The sequence below is a fragment of the Lagopus muta genome, chromosome 18 (assembly GCF_023343835.1).
Source record: "Lagopus muta isolate bLagMut1 chromosome 18, bLagMut1 primary, whole genome shotgun sequence".
Lineage (NCBI taxonomy): Eukaryota > Metazoa > Chordata > Aves > Galliformes > Phasianidae > Lagopus > Lagopus muta.
In genome coordinates, this window is record NC_064450.1 from 4,500,542 (window position 1) to 4,524,652 (window position 24,111).

Consider the following 24,111-nt stretch of genomic DNA (forward strand, 5'->3'; position numbering starts at 1 on the left):
AAAGCAAAGCAAGGTGCTTCCTGCCTCACTGCCCCCAGCTGCACATCAGGTCCCTTCTCTCCTTAGCAGCATTCTGGGAGCCCAGCACCCCAAACCTGCTGTCCGCCAAGCAAAATGACCATCACATCCCCATGGGAGCAGCAGCCACTTCCTTGTGTCTGCAGCACCAAAAACTCCCATTGCTGAACAACAGGGCCGTGATGTCATCCGAACTTTGTGTCCAAACAGCCCAAAGCCATCGGGTTCTGATCAGATCCCGACCTCCAGTGTTGGAGCAGCACAACAGCTTTGCTCGGTGCCAATTGGACTCATCAGCACTCTCGTTAGCACACCGCAGCCCCAGCCATGCACTGTGCCAACTCGGCCGTTGGTGACACCCTGCCAGGGAGAAAAAGGAGCAGGGGGGAAGCGGCATTCCTCCATCCACTGCTGAGTCATTGCCTTTCATCCTCCCCGGCGGCAGCTTCGGCGCGGAAAGCGATTGTTGGAGGGGTGGGAAGGCGGCTGTGAGCGGCGGGACGGCAGCAGCAGCCGGCGGGACGGGGTGCAACCTGTGCTGTTTTTTGTTTCAGGAGAGGCCAAGGGTGGTTTGGGGTGTGCACACACCTGGGACGTGTCACAGTGCTCACATCCCCATCTGCCCGGTGTCACTTTGGGGGTGTGGGTGCACACGGCTCAGTGAGGGGGGAGATCTCCTTTTGGCTTTGTTCTGCCCTCAGAATTGAGGGGGGGTGCAATTACAGAAATGGTGTGGATTGGCAGAAAAGAAAAATAATCGTTTCCAAATGCAGCCGTGCTCAGCCCGGACAGTTCAATTCTCAGGGACGCAGTGCTTGTTAGCAGATGTCCCCACTAACCCTGGTGGGCAAGCACAGCCAGGCTGTGTCACACGCAGAAAATACACTGCCCTTCCTGTCGGCCAGTACACAGCTGTCTGCAGCATGATAAGGTGCATCATAAAATGCACCCGTTGTTGAATGAAAGAGACCCATTGGGCTGTCTCCGTTCCTTTCCTAAGCACAGGGTGGGCTGACAAGGGGAAGATAGATGGGGACACAGCGGTCCCCCCGATAGCAGCAGGCTGCACGAGGTTGGGGGTCTGATTTGTGGCACGCACAGAGCAGCATCTGACATCAGCAGAGCCAGCTGCAGCTGGTGGCAAGGTCACACTGGGGCACTTCCCTGCTGTGCATCGCCTTCCTGCAATGGGTGCAGCACCTTTCTGGCAGCAAACAATGCCAGGACACATTGAGCTGCTGCATTTCCTCCTTCCGTGGGCAGCCTCTGTGCATGAGCTCAGTGCAGTGTGACAGCGCAGAGGGGAAGGTGGGACTTGTTCATCGCTCTGTACTGGCACTGGTGAAGTTGCACCTCGAGTGTTGTGTTCAGTGTTGGGTCCCTCTCTACAAGAAAGGCATTGAGGTACTGGAGTGTGTTCAGAGGTGCACAGCAGAGCTATGGGGGGTTTGGAGCACGAATCTTATGGGGAGCAGCTGAGGGAATGGGATGGGTCAGAGGCCAGGAGGCAGCTGAGCCTGGCTGCCACAGCCCTCCTGCAGGACCACCAACACTGGTTTCCCACCAGGTGGCCTTTGGGACCCCCTCGTGTCTTTTAGGGCCCTCGCTGACATTGGGGTCACTCTGTACATCCCAGCAGAGAAAGGGTGCCACAGTAGGGCGCACCACACCCTTCCCAAAATGGCGGCGCAGGCCGTACGCCACACCCAAGGTGGCTGCCGATATTTCTTTTGCGCATGCGCCTTACATCCCCGCCAGCCGCATTCAAGGCGTCCGCGCACCAGCGCAGCTCTCCTTCCGGCCCCTCTGCGCCGGAGGCCACTCTTTAGATGGCACTTTGCGTTTCTGCGCATGCGCAACGTCCCTTGCCGCTCCCAAGATGGCGCCGTGGCGGTGACCGGCCGGAAGCGGGCTGTGCGAGCGGGGTTCCTCTGTGGAGCGCGGCCCCGGCGCCCCACGGCACGATGATCCCCACCGAGGAGATGTCGGCCCGCAGGAGGGAGATCGAGGACAAGCTGAAGCAGGTGAGGCTGGGCCGGGGGGCAGCCGCGGGTCCTGTCGATGCGTGGATGTGGGGCTGGGCCTGCAGCCTCAGCGCGTTGCCTCGGAGACGGGCCTGGTGCTGTGAGCTGTGAGCCGCCCCAGCTCTCCTCGGGGCCGGGCCGTGTCTGTGTGTCCCTGCCCGCTCCTGGGGCACGGAGGCTTTCTGAGGGCTCGGTCTCACAGCCGCAGCTGGGCTGTGGGTGGAGGTGCGTGGTGTGAGTTGGGGTGGTGGAGGCGTTGGTTTTGCGCTGTGATTTGAGCGTGAGGCTGTGGGCTCGGGGAAATGAGCGATCCTTGACAGCCCCGCTCCTTGCATAGTGCTTCTCGCCTCGGGTTAGGTGCTGTTTTCTCTCTAGAGGTGGAATGTTACAGTATGGCATCAGATCAAGCACACAGATCTAGCAAGACCTGTACAAACCCGTGTGTGGTGTTTAGGGAACTGAGCGCTCGGTGGTCTGAAATGGAAACTGCTTTTCATCCTAATTGCAGGAAGAAGAAACTCTGTCCTTTATCAAAGAGAGTCTTGAGAAGAGCGACCAGCTCACAAAGAACATGGTAAGGAGCTCCTTGAAGTTCAGCCTTAACGTTGGGTCACGGTCTGTTCATCCTTAGGAAAACTCATATTCGAGGGTGGTGTTGTACTTATTTGAAGGATACATGAATGCTTTTACACTCCACAGGCTGGTTTCAAATCCATGCCTTTCTCCAAGGGAGGTGTGGGCGCAAAGCAAAGGCTTCATCTCCTTACAGTCTGTCCTTTCTCTTGGGGAGAGGTATTAATAGGCCCCAGGCTAATTTGTGCAACAGTATCTTGTTCTTGCTTCACAAAGGCTGGTCTTATTTGGAATTTATTTGGTAATACTTTGCTTAAGAGGTAGAAAGTAATTATTGCACTCTGATTGGTGCTGGTAAGCCCTTAACTGGCATATAACATTCAGTTTTGTGTTCAGCAATTTAGAAAAGTCATAGAAGCACCACCAGATAAGTCTGGAGGATTCATCATAAGAGTGCATCCTGAAAGAATTGCATTTTGACCCAGAAGAGATGACATTAAGACACCCTCTGTGGGCTTGCTAAGGTTTTCCACAGTTCAGAAGCGACAGATCCTTTGGGAAAACAAATACTTACAGTGTAGAAGAACGTTTGTGCTGTACTGTGCCTTTGTGTTCTGCTCTGTTTTACATCTTAGTGTTGTGGAGCAAGGTGGCTGCCAGGTGATGTTTTTACTGATCTCTTGTATCTAAGGCACCTCCAGGCATTTCCAGTGGCTTTGTGTCTTGCTATCAAGTAAAATTTTGCTCTTCCTTATTACTGTTTTGGTATGTTTGCATGCTTTACCAATGTAAGGTTGGCCTATCTTTGACAGCAGATGATCTGTATTGTAATTTATTCTTTAGGACATAGAAAGTTTAAACAGCCTGCCTTAAGGAGTCACGGCAAATTTATATCAGGCCTGGAACAGAAGTGAGGCCTGAAGGTGGCTGATTGCCCTACTCTAGCTGCTGACCTGTAGTGTGAATTCATGTGGAGGGATGTCCTCAACTCTTCTGTCTCTCTTGGCACGTAGGTTTCTATCCTTTCCTCCTTTGAAAGTCGTTTGATGAAGCTGGAGAACTCGATCATCCCTGTCCATAAACAGACAGAGAATCTACAGCGCTTGCAGGAGAACGTGGAGAAAACCTTGTCCTGCTTGGATCACGTCATCAGTTACTACCATGTGGCTAAGGACACAGAGAAGATCATAAAGGAAGGGTGAGTTCAGTAGCTGGGTCTCACTGGGGTGCTTCATCCTACCAATTTTGGGGTAGAGAAGGCGCTGACTCCATGCACTCAGTTTCCTCGTATCCTTCTCACATTCCTTTTCCACCACTCATCCCCTTTCTGACTTTGCTTTCAGCAGTCCTCAGAGGGCAGAGTCTGCTCAGACTGCACTGATGCCTCTTCCAGATTTTACATGTGTGCTGCCATATGAAGCTCATGACCACTGTTGGCTTCATTTCTTTTCTCCACCCTTTTCCCAAAAGTTCACTCTTCCCTGTCGCTGCTGTCGCTGCCTCCATGATGAACTGAAGCTGTGCTGGGGCCTGCTTTCAGTCTCTAGGAGATGTGATGGCCCTCCTTCTGGGGTGCTCATACATCAACACTTCTGTGCTTGCTGCATGACTTGGCTGTTCAACTGTGGCACTGAGTGGAAGCAAGAGTGAATTCATGAACTCCTTCAAGCTGGAGAGAAAATGATTGAATTTTTCTGTATTATTTTCATCCTGAGTCTGTCCTGCTGCTGACTTTGTATTTTTTTTCCACTGATCCTTTTTATTTTTGCTTTTATTTTTAGCCCCACTGGGAGGCTGGAGGAGTACTTGAATTGCATGGACAAAATCCAGAAAGCAGTGGAATACTTCCAGGACAACAATCCAGACAGCCCGGAGCTGAACCGTGTGGTAGGTCACAGCTCTGGAAGCTGACATGGGAGAGACAGGGCCAGCCACAGCCCTGCCACTTGCCCTCTTGCTGTGAGAGGCTGGGGGGCTTGCAGCCTGGTAAAGAAGGGGTTTGGGCACAGCTGGAAAAATGATTGCTTTGGTTTCTGTTTGAGTCTGAACCCAGCAGCGTTTCTGCTTGTGATATTTTGCTCTTTTCATGCTTTATGCCGTTAGGATTTCTAAAAGTATTCCCTGCACACAAGATAGAGATGCTAGAACCTTCCCTCTGAGTAGCTCTTGTCAGCCCTTCAGTTGCTGGAGCAGTATGGGAGATCTTTTTCAATCCCACTTGTGTACCGAGCGACTCCCAGGAATTTTTGTATGTAACTAAGTCGTTAAAAGTCTCTTAGCTACAGGCATTGGAGTTTGAAGCATGCAGTACTTGACAGTGATTAGAAACACTGCAGAAAGTGCAATCTCATGCAGAAAGACTTGTGAGTGACTGATTACAGAAACCCTGTTCTTCTGTCCTCTGCTGTCTTGTGCCAGAAATCCCTCTTTGAGAGGGGAAAAGAGTCCTTGGAATCAGAGTTCCGCAGCTTGATGACACGGCACACCAAACCTGTCCCACCCATCCTCATCCTGGACCTGATCAGTGGGGAAGATGAAATGGACACGCAGGAGGAGATGTCACTGGAGCACCTCCCAGAGAGCGTCCTGCACGACGTCATCCGCATTTCTGGCTGGCTGGTGGAAAATGGCAGGAATCAAGGTTGGCAGCACTGCCTGATGTGCCTTTGTAGCTCTGTGCTGTCAGTGCTCTCCCACTGGTCGTCGGCTGAGGGCAGAAGCAGGGTGTTGGAGCTGCAGTCATTGGGTGCTATGATATCACAGAGGTGGAAGGCACTGATGACTTTCTCCTTTTTGTGAACTATTTGAGAGTCAACCGTTTTTAGTTCAACGTGACCAAAATGAAAGCAGCACAGAATATTTTCTTCAGTCAACACACATCCTCCCTGTTTTGCAACATCAGAGTTTACCTGCATCCTTATACTCTGTTGTTGACTTTTCCTTTGCTATGAGATGACTTAGTGGGCCTGTTACAGGAAGGCTGTTCTTTCACATATATGCAGCTACTAGAACTACCCCCACTCCAGTGATTTAATTCTGAGTGAGGATTATTGTGCCAAGCAAGTATGACAAACAGCCTTAAAAGCTGCTTAAGAATTTTTCCATGATCAAAGGAAGCAACTGAAGTATATATGGCTCATTCTTATTAGGCAGTTTATGTTCTGCTTTCAGACAGTGAACCCCCCCCATTTAATCTCTGTAGGCCCTGAAACCTGAGAATTGTTTGAAGTCTTTCATGGTGGAAATGAAGTGCTTGAATTGATTTCAGAATGTCTTGCACAAACTTCTCCCATCAGTTCCAAAGCTGATGCTCTCTTGGTTGTGGCATGCATTTACTCTTGGGTGTGGTGGGAGGGTTGGTGTGAATACAGCAGAGGAAGGAAGCCTGTTTTTTAAGAAAATAGGAGAATTTTTCCAGCTGTTGTGTATCAACAGGACAGCAGCTGAGCCTGAAGCGTGGGCAGGTGCTTTGTGTGCTGGAGTCAAATGCAGGAGACTCTTGAGGAATGGGTTCTAAGGGACTTGGGCTGGAGAGGAGGCAGGTTCAGGGTGTGGTAGTGACATGGAGAAGGGAAGGGGATGGAGCTGGAGGAAGAGTAAACAGGATGGAAAGGGAGAGCACTGTACTGAATGCAGGGTTAATCGGCTTGTCCTTCGAAGCATCCTTCTGTAAGAAAGGCCTGGAAGTGATTTGGTTGGGTCTGGTGTGAGAGATGTGATAGAACACTGTGGCTTCTTGGTTGCAAAGTCAACCTTAGAGCTGTGGCAGGATAAGAAGGGTGGGAATGGAGGATTCACAGGGATTGCCTGGATTCCATTTCAGGTTTCACCATCTCTGTTCTCTATCTGTTTCAGTTTCTCCATTATGGGATAGAGAGACGTGTCTCCTCTGTACTGTTATTGCTCTTGCTACTGAGTCCATTTGTATTTTAGTTTCTAGATTTGGGGTGGTTGGATTTGATATTCTGGGAGGGGAAAGCCCTTGTTTAGTTTCCCACATCAATGCTGTTCAAGTCCCCCTTGGGCCACGGTATTTCAGGAACGTTTTTATTTCTTTTTTTGCCATGCAGTGTTTCCTGTTTGCTCATTACCTTGCTTCTACTTTGTCTCCTTAGATTTCATGACAGTGTACTTCCAAATCCGTTCAGTCCAGCTCGACCGCTCCATCAAGGGGCTGAAAGACCACTTCCGTAAGAACAGCTCTTCTACAGGGGTCCCCTATTCCCCTGCCATCCAGAACAAAAGGAAGGACACTCCCACCAAAAAGCCAATCAAGAGACCAGGTGAGTCCCTGATTGGGGATCTCTGTACGTTCTATCATCTTACCTGGGTGTTTGACACACTTGTGCAGGACCTCTTGCTGCTGAAGTAGATTCTGGGCGCTTTCCAGGCAGGAGAGGAATGGGATTTCAGAAATTAGCACCTCTTCTCTGCCTTGGATTCAATACTGAGATTGCAGACCTTATCTCCATTACTCAAGTCATTGGGTCTGTTCTCTGGGGTGGGTTCTGTATACAAGATCAAGATCAAGGCATTTTAACAGAGGAAGTCGGCAGAAAGAGACCGACGAGAGAAGGAAATTAATGTGATTTGACAACATTTGTCCTCAGCCTTGGAATATCTCCTGTGTTACAGCAAAGTGGGAAACTCAGACCTGATGAAGCATATCACTTTGATCTCTAGTTATGAGTAAATACTGTGCTGTAGGAAGCTGAGGATTCATCAGGAGTTGAAGCAGGGACTAGGCAGGTGCCTACAGACAGGAGGGCCAAAATTGTGCTGATCAAATTTTGAAAGGGTTGTTCAAGCTTTTGCCTCAAGAGCCTGTCTGGCTCTCGAATTACTCTGCTTGCCTTCGTAATGGAGTTTTACTGTGTTCTCTGCAGCTGATGAGGCTGAGTGCTCCTGTGTGCTGCTCCAGCTGGAGTGTGGAGCTGGGGCTCTGGGCTCTGGGATATGCCATCAGTGGGAGCACGGCTGGGAAGGTCAGCAAAAGCTGGCACGTGCCTCCCATGGCAAAGCAGTGATGCTTTCCCTCTGCCTATCCCAGCACCTTGCTATCTTCAGAGTAAATAGGGGTGGAAGTCAGAAAAGCATGGACTGTTGTGGATTTGTTTAGTAAAATACTCTCTTCCAGTCCAATATTTTTAGCTTGTTGTCCAAACACCTCCCATGGGTTCAGGAAAACGAGAAATGTGGATAGGGGATGGGAATAGATGGGGTGGGGAAAGAGAGAGGGGAAAAAACCATCCATTTTAATTGTGTTGTGTTTATTTTTATAATCCTGATGTGAACGCAGTGCTCATCCCAGGTAACGTATGTCTGTGTGTGTGTGTGCTGACCTGGCGCTCGCTTTCTTCACTTCTGAATGGAGAGGCTTTGTTGGACCTCTTCGTGCTAAAGCAGAGGGTGTGCCTGGGATATTGGGAGAGGGAAAGCTGCCTTCAGAAGTCTGTACATCCAGAGATGCCCATCTGGTGCTTTTCAATCAATCTGTGCCACTGCTGCTGTGCCCTGGAGCTGTTCCTGAGAGCTGATGTGTGAGTTGCAGTGGTGAATGCAGGCAGCATTCTAACAGATGTTCCCTGTCAGCAGAGAACTGCCTGACAAAGGGATGTCTCACAAGTCACTTGACATTGCTGTGGAGCTTTTAAAAATGTTCTTTAGTATTTTTTTTAAATGAGTCTCAAATCTTGGCTGTTTACACAGTGCCAAAGCAGTCCACATAAGCTTTTGTTTTCTACAGACAAGGCTCCTCCAAAATGGATGCATTTGGGCATCCAAAACTTCTGAATACCTCAGCTGTAAACTTGCCAGGAGGTCTGGCTTCTTTTTGCTCAGTTTAATCACAGCCTGTGGGATGGGTCAGGTAGCAGAGCACAGCGAATGCACTCACAGCTGACAGTGTGTGAAGGACAGAGCATTTCAGATGATCCACTGGGGATGCTGTCAGTCTCAGGGATTGCCTCCAGTCTTCTGTGAGCAAAGGCAGAGAACCAGGCTGTGGCTCTTGAAGGGCAGGAGTGGTTAAACCTCATAGGACACCCATCTCGTATGGCACTGAATTGTAGTGAAATGAGATGAGGGAGCTTATCTTTCCTTACTAAGATTCACCAGTATTTCTGCAGTTCTGTCAGCTTTCAAGGACAGCTCCTGAGGTGAAACTCTGATATTCTTTCCACGTTGGTACAGTGATTCTCTTAATAATAATATTCATCTGATGGCATTTAATTCACCTGATTTTAGCTTTTGTTCAATTACAGGCAAATAATCTTGGGGTTTTTTCTCTGCTATTGCTTTAGTAAGGAAAGTACCACACATTTGTGTTTTAGTGAGGGGTTTTCTCACTGTTTGAACAAGGGAGTGGATTCCCTTGATCCTCAGGGAAGAGTATCCCAGTGCACACCCCAACTTTAACCTGTTGCAGGGGATCAGTAACAAACTAAATCTGATGTTTTATAACCTTTTCACCCACAGAGCAAAGTGGAAGGAAGTTGCAGCTAAAGGCAAAGTGAGATATTAGGAACAGAGTAACAAGGCAGAAACATCCCCCTCCCCCAGGCAGCGTGTTGGGATTCTGGAGAACGTGCTCCATTCCTTGTATTGTGTCAGAGTCTTCATCTCCATCACTGTTTCATTTCTTGGTGTACCCTGCATTGTCTCCTCTTAAGGCATGCAATTAGAAACACTTCCAGCAGTCAGATTTTTAAAGCCAGATCGCCTCCTCTGATCTGAGACTTGCCAAGTTGAGTTGGAGCAATCTCTGGTTTTTATTATTTTTAAAGCAGTTTGCTGGGAGCTCTTCCCCAGTTTGCTTCCTTAGCAGCTCGGTTTTACCTAGCAGCAGGGTGCTACCTGAAGACAGGCTGTGTGCAGTCTTTGTGTGGCAGAATAAAGAGACTGTGCCTGCTTCCCATATTGATCACTGCCTGGCTGGAATGTGATGCTTTCATTAGCAGCTGAAATGCCATCCCGTTTGGTCTGAGAGCTGCCTAACAAGGGAAAGCAATCGTGGAACAAAAGCGTTTGCTTTGCACTAGAATCTATTAAAGGCTAATGCCGACGCTAAGTAGGAGGGATATGGCAGCACTGAAGTGATGTCTACAAACATTTATAGGGTGTGTGTCAGTGTGTACGCTGCTAATTGTTCTTATGTAAATGAAGGCAGAGGTGTTTCAAACTCTCACCAGAGAGGAAAACCATGGGGGTGAGCTGTGAAGTGCCCTAAGGTCCCTGCGAGGGGAGATCCTGCTGGCAGCAGCAGTAGTGCTGTCTGTTTGATTTTTAAACCAAAAGCAAGGTTTCTGAATGTAGCTAGGGGTGAAGTGGGAGAGTTGGGTGTGAAAAGCCTCAGGAGGCTTGGAAGAAGTGATGTTCTTCCCTCTCACTTGACCACGTACAAGAAGCTCAGAGTGAATCCGTCAGCACGAGGTCATGAGTCGTCCTGCTTGCCTGGTGTGGGTCTAGAGTTTTCCTGCCAGCCTAATGTGGTTTGCAGATGATGTTCTCCTCCTGTTTATTGTGAGCAAGCATGCATGATCTCCTGTTTATTGCAAGCCCTGGGGAGGCACCTTGGTAATTCACTGGTCTCAGTGTAGGGTCCTTTTCAAGATGACCCCAGATGTGGTGGCTGTTGGAACCGGTCAGTGCCTGGAGAGACAGTGCAGTGCCCTGTGATCCTGTGCCTCAGGGCTCTGTTCTGCAGTGTGCTCTTGTTTTTCTCCCAGGATTAGCTTAGTCCTCAGCTTCTGGCAGCTGGCACTCATCTCCTGCCTGCACTACGTTTAACATTTACTGGGGGATGCAGGCATTTTCTGCACGTTTGAAGTATTTATTGCTTTAAGGTAGAGAAATGATTCTTAGTGTTGTTGGCAGCCCCATTTTTATTTCTCTGATCCTCTTTCATTCATTTCATTTCACTCAGCCCATTTCTGGTTCATCTTTTTCTATGGAGAGTCCATCTGCCTTCCTACAGCTTTCTGTTCCCTGTAGTGCAGGCGAAGGTGAAGCTCTGCTGTGGGAGGGTGTCCATGTGCTTGTGATAACAGTAGCTTATTGCATGACCACTAACCTTCTAATGTGGAAACAGTGCTTGGTTTTCAGTTGTCCCATTAATGCATTTTTGTGTATGCTTTCTAGCTGTATATACAGCACCAGCTTTTGTTCAGTTGTCTGTTTTTTATTTGTGTGTGTTAAGTACAAATCTTTTAACCCACTGTTGTTTGTATTTTTTTTCCCCATGGTTTTAATTGATTTGAGGTTCCTTTGGAAGAAAAGTGTCTTGGGGATTAGGGTGACTTAATACGAGTTAGAGTGGGCAGCATCCGTTATTCTGATCCCTATGATGGGAATTGCTGCTGCAATTGCTCTCTCGAGTCCAGAGGTTGTCACTCTTTTATGCTTCCTAGAATGGCTTCCTAGAATGCCAGAGATCATTCCTTGTCTTGGCTGTGGGGATCTGTATTGAGCATGCTCAGCAAATACCCCTCAGGAGGGCACCCCTTCCTGCAGCTCTGAGGATGAGCTGTGTTTGTGGCTGTGGGAGCACGCAGTGCTGGATGGAAATTGTCCACACCACAGCTCAGGGGAGGCTCGGCTGCAGAACACCTGTGTGTGTTCTGTAGCCTTGGCTGAACTTCATAGCCTCCCCTTGAAGAAGGGAGACAACCTGAAAACACTGCTGTGTCAGCACGTTTGGACGTGAGATTTGGGTTCTTCACGTACTGAGCATGCTCAGTGGTGCCCAGCATCCTCTCGCTGGGCCCAGGTGGCAGCTGCTGGTGAAGGGCTGGTGTTCTGGGTTTGTTTTCTTTCACTCATTTTCTAGGTCTTCTTGTCTCTTCTCTCTGGCTCTGGTGACAGGCACGATCCGTAAGGCTCAGAACCTTCTGAAACAGTACTCTCAGCATGGTCTAGATGGGAAAAAGGGGGCCTCTAACCTCATTCCTATGGAAGGTAATCACGGCTCAAGCTACTTCACCTTTGAGCTTCTCTGTGTTATCAGCCTTGCTTTTCCAGGTGGGGCTTCCATTAGCCAAGTGCTTGGTGGACAGCATCATGAGTACAGCTATCCTTGGGGAACTGGGGAGGTACTGGAGGGCCAAATGAGGTCTCTGAATGTAGTGGCTAAATTTCCAAGTCTCTGTAGACATTGATGGCGAGGAATCTTACCTTAAAGCAGTCGGTCCATCGTGGGAACGTGGCTAATGGAAGCTCTGCTCTGATGACATCTGCCTGTGGTGTTTCTGTTCTGTTCTTTTTTGCCTGGACTTTGAGACATTCAGTTTCCTAGCGACCTTTCCAAACCTGATGTAGAAGTGTTACACCACAGTGAGCCCAGTGCATCATCTGTGAAGGCCTACCTCAACAGTCTCCTTCCATATTCCAATCTCCTGTCTTATCAGAGAAGAAAGGTCTCTTGTTCAAAGCATCTGGAAGACCTTTTTAACTCCTGCTACATATTCATTTGAAGTAGAGCTGTTCAACACCTACACTGTAGTCTACTGGCTCCCAGGCAGTGATTAGAATCACTTACTGGGGAAAAAAGTTCTCAGTGCTGAGCAGGAGATGGGCTTTGAGTTTGGTTTGTAACGGTTGTGGGTGCAAATTGCACTTCTGGTGCCCACAATTCATTTCAGAGCTTATGACTCTGAGGAGGTTCAGGCGACACCTATGGCCCAGGAAACGATTGAACTCTCACTTCTCATCAGGTTTCAAAGGGTTGCTATTGCTACGTGGCCCCACACAGGGATTTGGTTAGGTAGCATTCCTGGAACTGCGTAGGGAAAAAATGTGGATCAGATGAAATAAGCCAAGCTTGAAGCAGCTTCCAGCCAGTGTGAGCATCCATGCTGTAACCACCCTGGATAAATTGCGCCTTCTGTTTGTGCCGGCTGACATCTCACTAGGTCATGAGCATGACTTACGAGTTAAACACCTTTCCGATACCCTGAGCGACAAGCATGGGCCGGTTGCTGGTAAGTACCATGTTGTCACTTCATAACAAGCTGGCTAACATCCCTTCTTTTCAGCATGTTTCACAGTAGTCTCGTAGCCAGCGGCTGTTCATCTACGTGGTAGTCCTGAGCACGGGCCTTTTCTGGCTGTGAAGCTCTGGCTCTTCTCAGTAGAATTCACTCCTACTAATTGCACACAGCCCGAGCTCTCAAACGGGGAACCCCAGTTTTGCCTGAGCAAAAGCTGATGGCCACCGTGCTGAGGGGCTCTTTCCTGTAGGTGGCTGCTGGCTTGGTTAGTGCTGAAGTGCAGCAGACAGGGATCACGTGTGGCACGTAGCACACCGCAGGCCATGTGTAATAATACCACACCACGTTTACTTGTCACTTGCTGACCAGAACTTTTAAAAGATCATCCTGAGGTACCTGTAGTGTTGGTTCTTTCTCCATCTACAGTTGCTGCTGGCAGGAAGGAGGCAGCAGCCTGCAGCTTAGAGAAGGCCCCTCTGCATTGATTTTGCTGCTCTGTAGTGGTTACTACAGGAATCGGAGCAATGCAGGATGATTTGAGTCCATTTGTGTCTGTCCTGTTGACAAATCCAGCTAGTTGCTGGCATGAGTTGTATCTTACTGGCACTTATGCCTACCATTTAGGTTCCTTGCTGGGTCTTGAGATGTTCATATGCTAAGAATTTGAATATTCACATTTGTGTCTAACACTTTGTGGCAGATACCTCACCTAACTGTGTCTATATTCCTGCTTCATAGGAGTTAGTCATCCTTCTGCCTGTTGTTCTCTTTAGTTACTGCCTATGTGAAGAGGCTGTCTTCCTTCCTGTCAGCCTTGATTTCCCAGAAATGCTGATGCAGTATGGCAGTTCTTCATCTACCTGACAAATGGAGATAAGGAAGTCTAAAAATACGAGGAGAGGCATTGAATAATTCACCTCAGACATTCCTTAGTTTAGTACTCTGTGTTCAAGCCCTTGCTTAATTTTAATTTGCATCCCACAAGAGTTTCAAACTTGCCTTCTGTCACAAGGCTGAGAAGAGCTGGTGTTATCCTGATGTGTCAGTTGCCTGAACCACAGATGACTCTGCATGCCTCCTCTGGGGTTGCAGAGCTTTCCATGCACAAACCAAGGGGGCACCAGGATGGGCACAAAGCCAGAACTGCTTGTTTAAGAAGAACCGTGTGCTTTTTGTGTAATCCGGGGCCTTGGAGTGAGCAGAGCTGCTGGAAGCTCAGTGCATATTTGGTTCTCTTAAAAACATCTTGCCCTTACAGGGAGGGATGATGTGTTCGACATCGAGATCGATGCGTATATTCACTGTGTGAGTGCCTTTGTCAAACTGGCCCAGAGTGAGTACCAGCTCCTGACAGAAATCGTCCCAGAGCACCACCAGAAGAAGACTTTTGATTCCCTCATCCAGGTCAGTTGGGCCTTTCCTCTCAGTATCTCTTGTAGAGAATACACACAAAGTATTTTTTCCTTCTTCATTATGAGGATGTGGATTCTTCCATCTGCTGTGGGTGCCCAAAAGCACCAGCACGGCTAATGCTGAACTCCTGTGCAGGGAACCAGCTAAATTGACATGCTCGATGGGTATCCTTTGAGCCCCTTGTGCTGGTTGGGCAGAAGTCACTGCTTACTTCTGACTGACTGGCTTTGTTACAGGAATCATTAGATAACTTGATCATGGAGGGCGATAACATTGTCTCAGCAGCCCGGAAAGCCATCATCCGACACGACTATTCAGCTGTGCTCACCATCTTCCCCATCCTCAAGCACCTGAAGCAGATGAAGCCAGAATTTGACCAGGTCTTGCAGGTGAGTACAGTGGGAGTGAAGACAATCGTATGAGTTGGGTTTTCTGGAGAGTTTTGAAAGAAATGACTGCAGTGGCTTTGCACAAAGCAGTGTCACCTCTGTCCTTCAGCACAGCTGCACCCGTCACTCCCAGCATTGCTTCTTTCTGTGATGCTGGGCCAGCACCTCTCAGCAGGAGTTGTATCTCCTTTGTCATGACTTGGTGATGGACTATCTACATTACTGTGTAACATACATAACCACTGCAGTGTTTAATCTGACACTGCACTGTTGAGCTTAGTTTAAACTGTGCTTGCTGACATCTGGACCATCACCTTCTCTGAGGAGAGCCTGCTTGGACCATGACACAAGGTACTCCAGGTATCAGATATGGCATCCGGGTTTAGCAAGGCTCTTTTCCATCTGCTTCCAGCTGGAGCTGATGACTGATTCACCAGCCTCTGATAGGTACTGCATAAAAGGAAATACAAGAGGGAGCAAGTCCTGGTTGTCATTAATGTCGCAGCATCTTCCTCTCCTGTCACACCAAAGAATGCAGGATTTCACTCGTTGTTGATTAGGGCTATAAATATTCTTTTGATACGTGGTGAATGAGATGATTGGGTATGGAGGAAAGAGAAGGATATGTGCTGGACAAAGGGTCAGATACTGCTTTCTTTGTTCTGTTATGGGACTATTTCAGGGAACTGCAGCAGGCACAAAGAACAAACTGCCAGGGCTGATCACTTCCATGGAGACAACTGGTGCGAAGGCACTGGAAGAGTTTGCTGACAACATTAAGGTAGGATTACCTTCACTGTTCTCTCTACCAGGACAAGCAGGTTTAGAAAGGGAGGTTTTATGAGCAGAACTCCTAGCTGAGCTTTTCACTTCCCATGAAGGAGCCCAGCTACTTTCTGACTCTAAAGCAGGGCTCTGCTTGCTGGATTGTATTGGAGGCTCAGCTGCAAGTACTGAACGCTGGCTGCTGGTTTCAAATACAAGAGGCCTCCACAGATATTCAAGTCAAATTTCAGAATTTAATCCTGTTTGAAAAGAAAGGAAAATGTCTGACTTCAAAAGTTCTGGAGGACTCAGGCTAAACTGTCCCTTTGTCAGGTGGGGTCTGAGCAGCGCAGTGACCTGTAAGGGAGCTGAACGTTCGATGGTCGTGCCCTGAACAAAACCCAGTGATCCTGAGCTGCCAATGCTCAGGAACTGTGTTTACTGAGCACCAGAAGGTGGCACTGTGAGAGACGAGGATGGAGGTGCTGAGAGGCTAAATGAACGAGCACACAGCCCGCTTGCAGCAGCAGTTGTATTGTAGATGCCTTCAGTTCCCTTACGTGCTCACCATGTGTCTCTTTCTTCTTAGAATGATCCAGACAAGGAATATAACATGCCAAAAGATGGGACAGTTCACGAACTCACCAGCAACGTACGTGATGGTGATTTGAGTCGTTCGTAGTCAAAAACAGCCTCTGGAAAGGTTTTAGAAAGAGCAGCAGGGAATTTTCTGGTTTTAAATTGATCTGTCTTGGTGTTGGAAGGGCAATTAACCAGCTTCCATGGAAAAATCAGCTGATTACTTGTTCTGTGTGTTTGTGTTGTATATGTGTTGTGTTGTATATGTGTTCGATGGGATGTGGTTGTGTGGGTTCAACCCACCAACTCAAAAGAGCTTAGGAATCTGTTTTTTGAAGGCTTTTGAGTAAGAAGAGATGTGTTCCTTCGTGATCCTTAGTAGCAGAGTATAAAAGCAATTGACTCTGCATTTCCTAACTTCCCTTCCTCTCCTCCAGGCCATCCTTTTCCTACAGCAATTGTTGGATTTCCAGGAGACAGCAGGTGCCATGCTGGCATCTCAAGGTACACGCATGGGGTTTATTTGGGCATGCAGTTCCTTTCCCAAATCACCTGGACATGTTCCCTAAAAAGATCAAACCTCTGTGTGCACTGTGAACTGGTTCTCCTCCTGTCCTTTGCCTTATGGTGTGTCCTGTCCTCCAATCTGCCATGACCATATAGTTGTTTTTCTGGAGAGCTCCAGGGTATGCAGAGTGTTTCCTTGCTGGCCTTCCACATTTCCACATGCTCTTATCAGGTACTTATCAGACTGATAGATATATTGAGAGAGGATGCCTTAGACATTTAGCTCTAATCTGACACAGACCCAATTCCCTGTGACTATACTGAGCAAAGTCCACCTCAGTTAGCTGTAATAAGGTAAATAAGGTGATGAATTGCCTTCTTTCTCTGCCACATTCTCTGGTCAGAGTACAACAGCAGTAGCAAGAACAGTCTCCTCAGTGTCCAGCTGGGACTCCTCAGCTATTCATGTGCTGTGAAAAGTTATCAGTGGGATAAGTTCTAGCTCTGCTCTTGAGGTTGCTAAAGAAACTAATTCCAGAAGGAAGTACGTGTAGTTGAAGCTGAGAGTACTGGCCTAGAGTAACAATGCTGAGGATGCTGCTGTTTATCAGCTAGAGCTTGACTCCTGGTTCTGCACAGAACAGCAGCTCCCAGCTCTGTGGTGAGCCCTTGGCCTAGGCAGAGCTCATGCTATCAGACAGGTCAGAACAGAGCAGACTGGTGAGGTGCAGAGCTGGAGCACAGCGCAGGACATCGGTGCATGGCAAGGCTGTTCTCATTTTGGGTTTCACTCTGGTTACTGAGTTTTGGTCGAGGTCTGGTTCCTGTTCAAGTGACCTGAATCACTCCAGACAGAGCATCATCAGATCAGAGGAATTTGGGAATGTTCACTGCTGTTAACAGAGGCGTCTGCTCTGGGATGGTGAATTGCACCCAAAGGTGCTTCTGCAGTGACTCTTTCCAGTTGCTTGCTCGGATGTGGATGTCTGGAGTTGAGTTTGGAAGCTCTCATAGCGATCCCAAGTGATGGGAAATGCATGCATTTTTTTCTGCAGCGTTCCCTTCAAGTAGCAACAACAAGAGCAAAGCTTATCAGTTAAACGCAGTGACTGCAATCTGATGCTTTTACTGCCTGCTGAGTGGCTCAGCAGGGCCCTGTGTAACCATGCAGAGGTAGGGTGGGATGGTTTTACTTCTTGGAAAGGTTATGTGGGCCGTGCAGTTCATTTCGAGGCCCAGTGAAGTGCTGCTGATGTACGAGAAGGCTTTATTTTGTCTCAGAACTTAGCTTGAACTGACAAGGTGTCTTGCTAAATGCAAGCAATGACAATACAAACCATGTCACTAGCAGGGGAAGGAGGTTAGACTCAGCCTTTTCTCCATTCTTTTCAGCTCCATTTGTGGCCTTGGAGGGACTCCTGCCTGCTGTCTTGTGTAACTGTCTGTGCTGCTTTGTGTTAACATCTGCTTAGTTCTCAAAGGGAAGGTGGTCTCTAACCTGTGTTTTTGCACTCTGCATTTCTTTTTCTCTCTCCTCCCTCCCCTTTTTCTCTCTGCTCTGCCTTAATCCTTTTAGTTCTTGGGGACACATACAATATTCCTTTAGATCCCAGAGGTAAGCAGACTCACCCTCACATACCCACTTATATTGCCTTGTGATGTATGTTAATTCTTTGTTCTCCAGGAGTGATAAATTAACACGTAAAAGGGGAAAAAAAAAAGGGGGAGAGACACATAATTGAAAAGGGAAAAAGGGGAGGGGAGGGTAAGTAGCTCTTGCCAGTGGGCTGGAAAGAATAGGGCTTGTCACCTGCAGACAAAGAGGGATGCCACATGAGCTGAAACAGGCTGAAGGCACTCTCATGGCACTGAGTCTGTTTGGCATGGGCAGCAAATTGGCCCAGCTGGTGTCATGCCTTATGCTATGTGTGCTTGCTTCCTCATTGTCCAACTCCTGGCAACAGGAGCCCTGAGGCCTTTCCCATGGGGTGCTTACGAACTCAGACCACCCGAGCTAGGCCTGGCTGCCAAACTCTCTGGTGGGGAAGGAGGAGATAGCTGCCCTGTATGTCCCAAACCCACAGGCCCTCAGGGGCAGGAAGCCATCCCTGTGGTGCACAGACAGAAGGACGCGTGCCAGCCTGCAGTCACTGCTTGCCTATGAGCAGGTGTTCGTGCTGGTGTGGTCTCCTGTACAGAGCCAAGCAGGCCCTGTCAGCAACTGTGGGGATGGCTGAAACTTTCCAGAGGTCTTCTGCTTGTTTCAGTTACTGCTGTGTGCCTGCTGTTAACAGCTCCAGCTTGTTTGTTCTCTGCCTGCAAATTGCTGTTGCTTAAAACCCCGTTTTGGGTGGTGGGAATAGGAAGGGGAGGGTGTGCTTCTAATTGAGAAGATGGAAAGTGTCATCTGAGCACTGGGGAAAGGTTTTTGCCAGGGTGCTCAGCACCTGATGCAGATGCAAGGATCATCCTCACCCTGGATAATCCACTGACGATCATCACTGAAGCAGGGAGCTAATGTCACTGACAACAAGAGCTCAGCACTAATTCTGTAGCAACAGGGAAGGGGCTTGCCTGCATAGAATCAGGCTGACCACATGTGCCCTCCTCTTTCCTGTTGCATGTTAACTGGCCCGAGACTCTTTTCTTTTCAGAGACCAGCTCTTCAGCTAGTAGTTACAGTTCGGAGTTCAGCAGGCGGCTGCTGAGTACCTACATCTGTGAGTAATCTGCACATCTTCCCACGTTTGCATGGGCTGTTTTGCATTTGACTTCTTGGGTGAAGAGTACTCTCCACTCTGTGTGATCTTTCCATGTCTGAGCTGGAGTATTATGCAGAAGTTGGATAGAAATAGTTGGACTGGGTGTTTTGTCCTGTTACAGTCAGACAAGACAAAGTACAGTGCAGAATCTCATTTTGCTTTTATTATCAGTTGCCTTAAACTATTTCCACGCTGTTCTTTGGGCTTTTAGTCCTGCCTGAGTGCAGGAGGGTCTCTGTAAAATCTCAGTTTTCTGTTTAACAGTAAAACCATCAGGTGAGTTCACAGTACTGCCTTGTGGTGATCTGTTGCAATGGTGGTCAGGTCTGTCAGGTTCCCTGAGATGAACCTGTGTTGTGATCAGGCTCAGCCTCACCACCCATGCTGGACCTGGAACTTGCTCTGTGTTGCCAGCTGCAACCAAGCACTCGTTCACTGGGAGGTTTTGGTGACTTGCTGAGGAAAGATGTGTGTAAAGCTTGTAGGATTGCAAGGTACAATGGCTGTACCCTTGCCTGTACATTTAGTTGAGGCTGTGCTATTTGCTTTGCTGTGGATTCCCAAGAGCAGCACAAAGCACTCTGAATTTTCAGTAACAAGAAGTCTCACTGCAAAACTTTTCGTCCTCTTTAAGGCAAAGTGCTGGGCAACTTGCAGCTTAACCTTCTTAGTAAATCCAAGGTTTATGAAGACCCAGCTTTGAGTGCCATTTTTCTGCACAACAACTACAACTACATTCTGAAATCTCTGGAGAAGTAAGTATGTATTGCAGTTAATCTCTCTGAAGTCTAGGCTGATGCTAAGTGCAGTTTTCAAGCAGAATCTGGTGTATTGAGTGCGTTTGCTTGCACGTCTGTCCCAACTCTGCTATATTGCGTTCTTGAAGCTGCCCTTTTGAAACCTTTGCCCTACATATAAACATTATGTTACACAAGAGTGGAAGATGAAAGCATCAGAGATGCCTTATGTTGCAGAGAATCCTTTCATCTTGAGAGGGTTGACAGTGGTGCTTTGGAAAGCAACTTGGAGTAGCTCCTGCCTCCCCGTTTGTGCATTTCAAGGTCCCTTTACAGTAAAAAGGCACAGATCTTGCTGATAGCAGCTGGCTCGTGTGCATCCTCATGTTTTCTGTTCTTGTTCCAGGTCTGAGCTGATCCAGTTGGTAGCTGTGACACAGAAGACAGCTGAGAGATCTTACAGGGAGCTCATTGAACAGCAGATCCAGACCTACCAGCGCAGGTCAGCTGGCATCTGTTGTGGCAACCATGACAGCATCCCCTCAGTTCTTCCCTCAGTTTTGTTGTGGTTTTGTTAGAGCTTCTTGAGAAATTCGTGGCCAATGCTGGTGGAGGGTGGGAGAGATTCACCTAAACCAGAAACTAGTCTGAAACCAAACCCAAATATTCTGTTTGCCAAGCAATTAATCTGACTTAGAACCTGGTCACTGTGGAAGGCTTCGGTGGGTGCTTTAATCCAGTTTGGCCTTTGTGTCCTGGATGAGAGCATAATAGCTCTGGTGAGGTATTACTAACTCCTCCTCTTTGTTCTTTTCCCATCTCATTTTGAATTCAGCTGGTTAAAGGTGACAGATTACATCTCGGAGAGAAATCTGCCTGTCTTTCAACCAGGAGTGAAGGTAAGAGGATGGACAAGGATGTTTTTAGGTGACAGAAACTGCCAGAATCTTGTCCTTTGTCACTTTCAAAAATTCCCAGAAACCTTCATTATATCTCATGCCAGTATTGCTGTGTGCAGTGAATGCTGTGTCTGGGGCAAGAGAGGGAACAGCACTGCCTTCTAATCTCCCCTATCCAGATTCACACAAGTCTTTCTAATCTCTGCCTCTAGGCTTTTCACTTGAGCAAATACTGCTATTTTGGATTTGCAAAAGCTGGATACCTTTCCTTAGAAGGGGCTCAAAGCATAGAGAAGTCTATTTTTATGCCTGTTCTGGCTGAAAATTACCCTCTTTAAACGTACTTCAGACGAAAGCCAGTTGCTGTATGTAGGGTGCACTGCTCACTGCAGCTTTTTCTCCTCCCTGCTTTAGGAGAAATTTGAGCTAAATAGGTGGGATTCCACTTGGATGAGGAATTTGTGGGCAAACTGTGATGCTGGATTTTTACTTCTTTCCCTCCTTGTTGCAGCTCAAGGATAAGGAGAGGCAGATGATCAAGGAGCGCTTTAAGGTAAGGAGGGAAGAGATGGCATAGGAACATCCCATGGCTGATTGGACAGAGAAACAGGACTGAACTAAGATCTGCCTAAGGAGGAGGCCTGTCCAGTGGAGATCACCAATGGAGGGGAAAAATACTGCAGTAGAGACACGATTGCAGCTGGGACACTCACCAGGTTTTATTCTGGGCAGGGCTTTAATGATGGGCTGGAGGAGCTGTGCAAGATCCAGAAAGCCTGGGCAATCCCAGACGTGGAGCAGCGGGACAAAATTCGGCGGGCACAGAAAACCATTGTGAAAGAGTCCTATGGTGCCTTCCTGAGCAGGTGAGAACCTCTTGCAACACTGTCATCTCTTCTGTGGATTTACTGAGTTTTTGGGTCCTAGGCTAGCCAGAGGTAAGGCACTTTTCTACTCTCCTGTCTTAGCTTTGCTATCTTGCATGTTAAAATATCCCCCAGGGGGAGTTCTATTAGTTGTCAACATTTGCTTGTCACCCTGGTTCCTTGCTCAGTGAGTGCAGGTGTTCTACTTAGCACAAAGCTTTGAGCCACTTTACACTGTTCATGTCAACCTCAGGAGACCCACTGTAGATATCCTGTCAGATTGAAGTGCAAATGCTGGAGTGGAGCTGATTTCTCTGGCAGAGGAAGGGTGCAGGTGGGAGCAGCCTCACTCAGTGTGAGAAGAGGAGGTGAGAGTTAATGAGTCTTTTGCTCTGTTCCATTTGCTTGCTACCTGGGGGTTGTTTTCCTTTGCAGGTATAGCAATGTGCCCTTCACCAAGAACCCTGAGAAGTACATCAAATACCAGGTCGACCAGGTGGGAGAGATGATTGAAAAGCTGTTTGACACATCAGCATAAACCCACAACTTGTACTCTTCAGCTGCCAAGTACAAGTCAGTGCTCTTTCAGCAACCTTTGTGACTCCCTTCCCCTCTCCCCTGCCCCATTGTTGTGGGCAGGGTGTTATACTTGTATTTATCAGATTTATAAAGCTGTGGACACACAACCTCCTGCCTGTCTTTGCCTTCTTTGGATACTGAACAAATACTGAAGGTGTGCACTGCAGTGCTGTGTCTTGATTTATATCTGTACATCTTCAGGCTCCTTCATAAGTACTCAAACTTCGATGCACAGCTGACACAGGGAGTGTGTGAATCCTTTTGGGTACAGTCCTTCTCTTTAGGACAGCAGGCTGTAAGCTCTGAATTGTGCTGCCTGCTTCCCTGATGGGTTTTGGGAATCACATTTCTGTAGGATACCAAAGGATTTTCCCGTGGTTGCTCTTAACTCTCATTCTCTTTAGTAAGGAGGCAAGATGATCATTCTGAGGTATAGTATTGTCACTGCTGGAGCTCAGCAGACCTGCAGCTCTGCTATGTGCAGGGAATGTTTTACCCCAAAGCTTCATTAGCTGTCCCAGTAGCAGCTCTTTGTCCTGTGTGAAGCCGTGGTAGAAAGGGCAGCAGCATGCTGCAGTCAGGTTGGAGGGCACTGAGAACCAGAGGGAGATCCTTGGCATCCTGACTGGTTGCTGCTCCTTGATGTGAGGCAGAACGTGTCAAAATGTTTCCATATTGATGTCTGCAGAGGACCTTCTTCCCAGTTCTTCTTTGTACCCTGTCTTGGTACCTGATGCATCTCTTTCCTGCAAGCAGCCAAGTCCATTCTCTTGATAAAACCTCTGAGTATCATGTGAGAAACAAATGCTACTTCCCTAGCATAATTTTCTGGGCACTAGTCCAGCCAGCAGTGTGACTTGGAGTGGTACTTGCAGGCTTTACTATGGAAGCTGAATCTGGCCATCTTCACACCAAAGCCTTTCAGAGCTTTGGAGCACGTTTGTCTTTCTGTGTTCTCAGTCCTCCTTCTCCCACCTCACTCCTGCTGTTGCTCCATTGTGGGGTCTTATCTATCATTTCCCTATCGGAACACTTGAAATAGGGGTTTCCATAGAGCTAGGTGTGCTCACAATAGCTGCTACTTTGCAGTCTGGAGCAAGTCCATTATTCACCTAAGCACGTGTTTACAGAACTGAATGTATGCTGGCACCTAATTAGCCCAGCAATGGAAGAGCCATTGTGTCACCATCGGGGCACTGCAAAGCAGAATGGGGGTGGAGGAGGAGGAGAGGAGGCAATGGGGCAGACCTCAGCAAGAAATAGAGTGAGAGCAGGTGGTAGAAAGGAAGGGAGCAGGATTTTAACCCTTCTGCTGCTGTGCATTCACCAACCCTGCCTTTTCTTTTCCACACAGCTTGCCTCAGAGCTGCGAGGTGGGCTGTGTGCTAGGAGCAGCCTGACCCAGGTGGTTGCAGTGCCAATGGATAAAGACTGGCCCAGGGCATCTCTCTTCTCATGTTGTGCAAGAGTTGGATGTTAGAGCCTGGATGAGAGCACAGGAGCCTGGATGAGAGCACAGGTCCTGCCATGGCAGAGCCTTGCTGCTGCCTGCACAGACAACTTGTTCTCAGGTAGCTCTTGGCCTTTCCGAACCCCTGACCTTTTAATTATAAGCCTAGATCTAAAGTATGGTTTGAAACACTCAGGTGGTGTACAAAACTCCTTTAAGACAATAAAACAGCAGCAATGCCATTTGAGAGGTTAGTCCAGCCCAGATTTGCTCCACTCTGTGGGTTTAAATCTCAGTCACGTCTGCCTGGCCCTTTGGGTTTGCAGTACCCACCTGAGAGCCCTCTTCCCTGCCTTCTGATCTCCAATGCTTGAGGAAATCTGAGATTTCAGAGTTATCTGTTTTTCCTCTGCAAGCTCTGAGAGCTTCTCTGAGGCTGGCAGGTCCTGGACAGAGTGTTTTTAAGCATAAAGCAAAGCACTGCTGGCACATGTTGTGTGCAGTGTCAAGCATGCTGGATGCACGCTCTGACATTCACCAGGATGATCTGGATTCCATCTTTCT

At 48.2% G+C, this 24,111-nt stretch overlaps 1 protein-coding gene across 9 annotated transcripts; it reads left to right on the forward strand.

Moving 5' to 3' along the window:
• Positions 1–1,797: 1,797 nt before the first annotated feature.
• On the forward strand, positions 1,798–22,225 carry EXOC7 (exocyst complex component 7). 9 transcript variants are annotated; one of them, XM_048964847.1, is made up of 21 exons: positions 1,798–2,042; positions 2,551–2,616; positions 3,629–3,813; positions 4,397–4,502; positions 5,034–5,256; positions 6,731–6,898; positions 7,915–7,926; positions 12,524–12,592; positions 13,860–14,005; positions 14,251–14,403; positions 15,086–15,184; positions 15,758–15,820; positions 16,185–16,251; positions 17,831–17,869; positions 18,909–18,974; positions 19,651–19,771; positions 20,160–20,255; positions 20,589–20,652; positions 21,164–21,205; positions 21,385–21,518; positions 21,954–22,225. In XM_048964847.1, exons 1-21 carry the CDS (start codon positions 1,848–1,850, stop codon positions 22,054–22,056), a joined length of 2,217 nt encoding a protein of 738 aa, XP_048820804.1. In that variant the 5' UTR covers positions 1,798–1,847; the 3' UTR covers positions 22,057–22,225. The 9 variants fall into 9 exon arrangements, with proteins under 9 accessions (XP_048820804.1, XP_048820801.1, XP_048820805.1 ...); XM_048964844.1 differs by lacking the exon at positions 7,915–7,926 and adding an exon at positions 11,478–11,570; XM_048964848.1 differs by lacking the exon at positions 7,915–7,926.
• Positions 22,226–24,111: the final 1,886 nt, after the last annotated feature.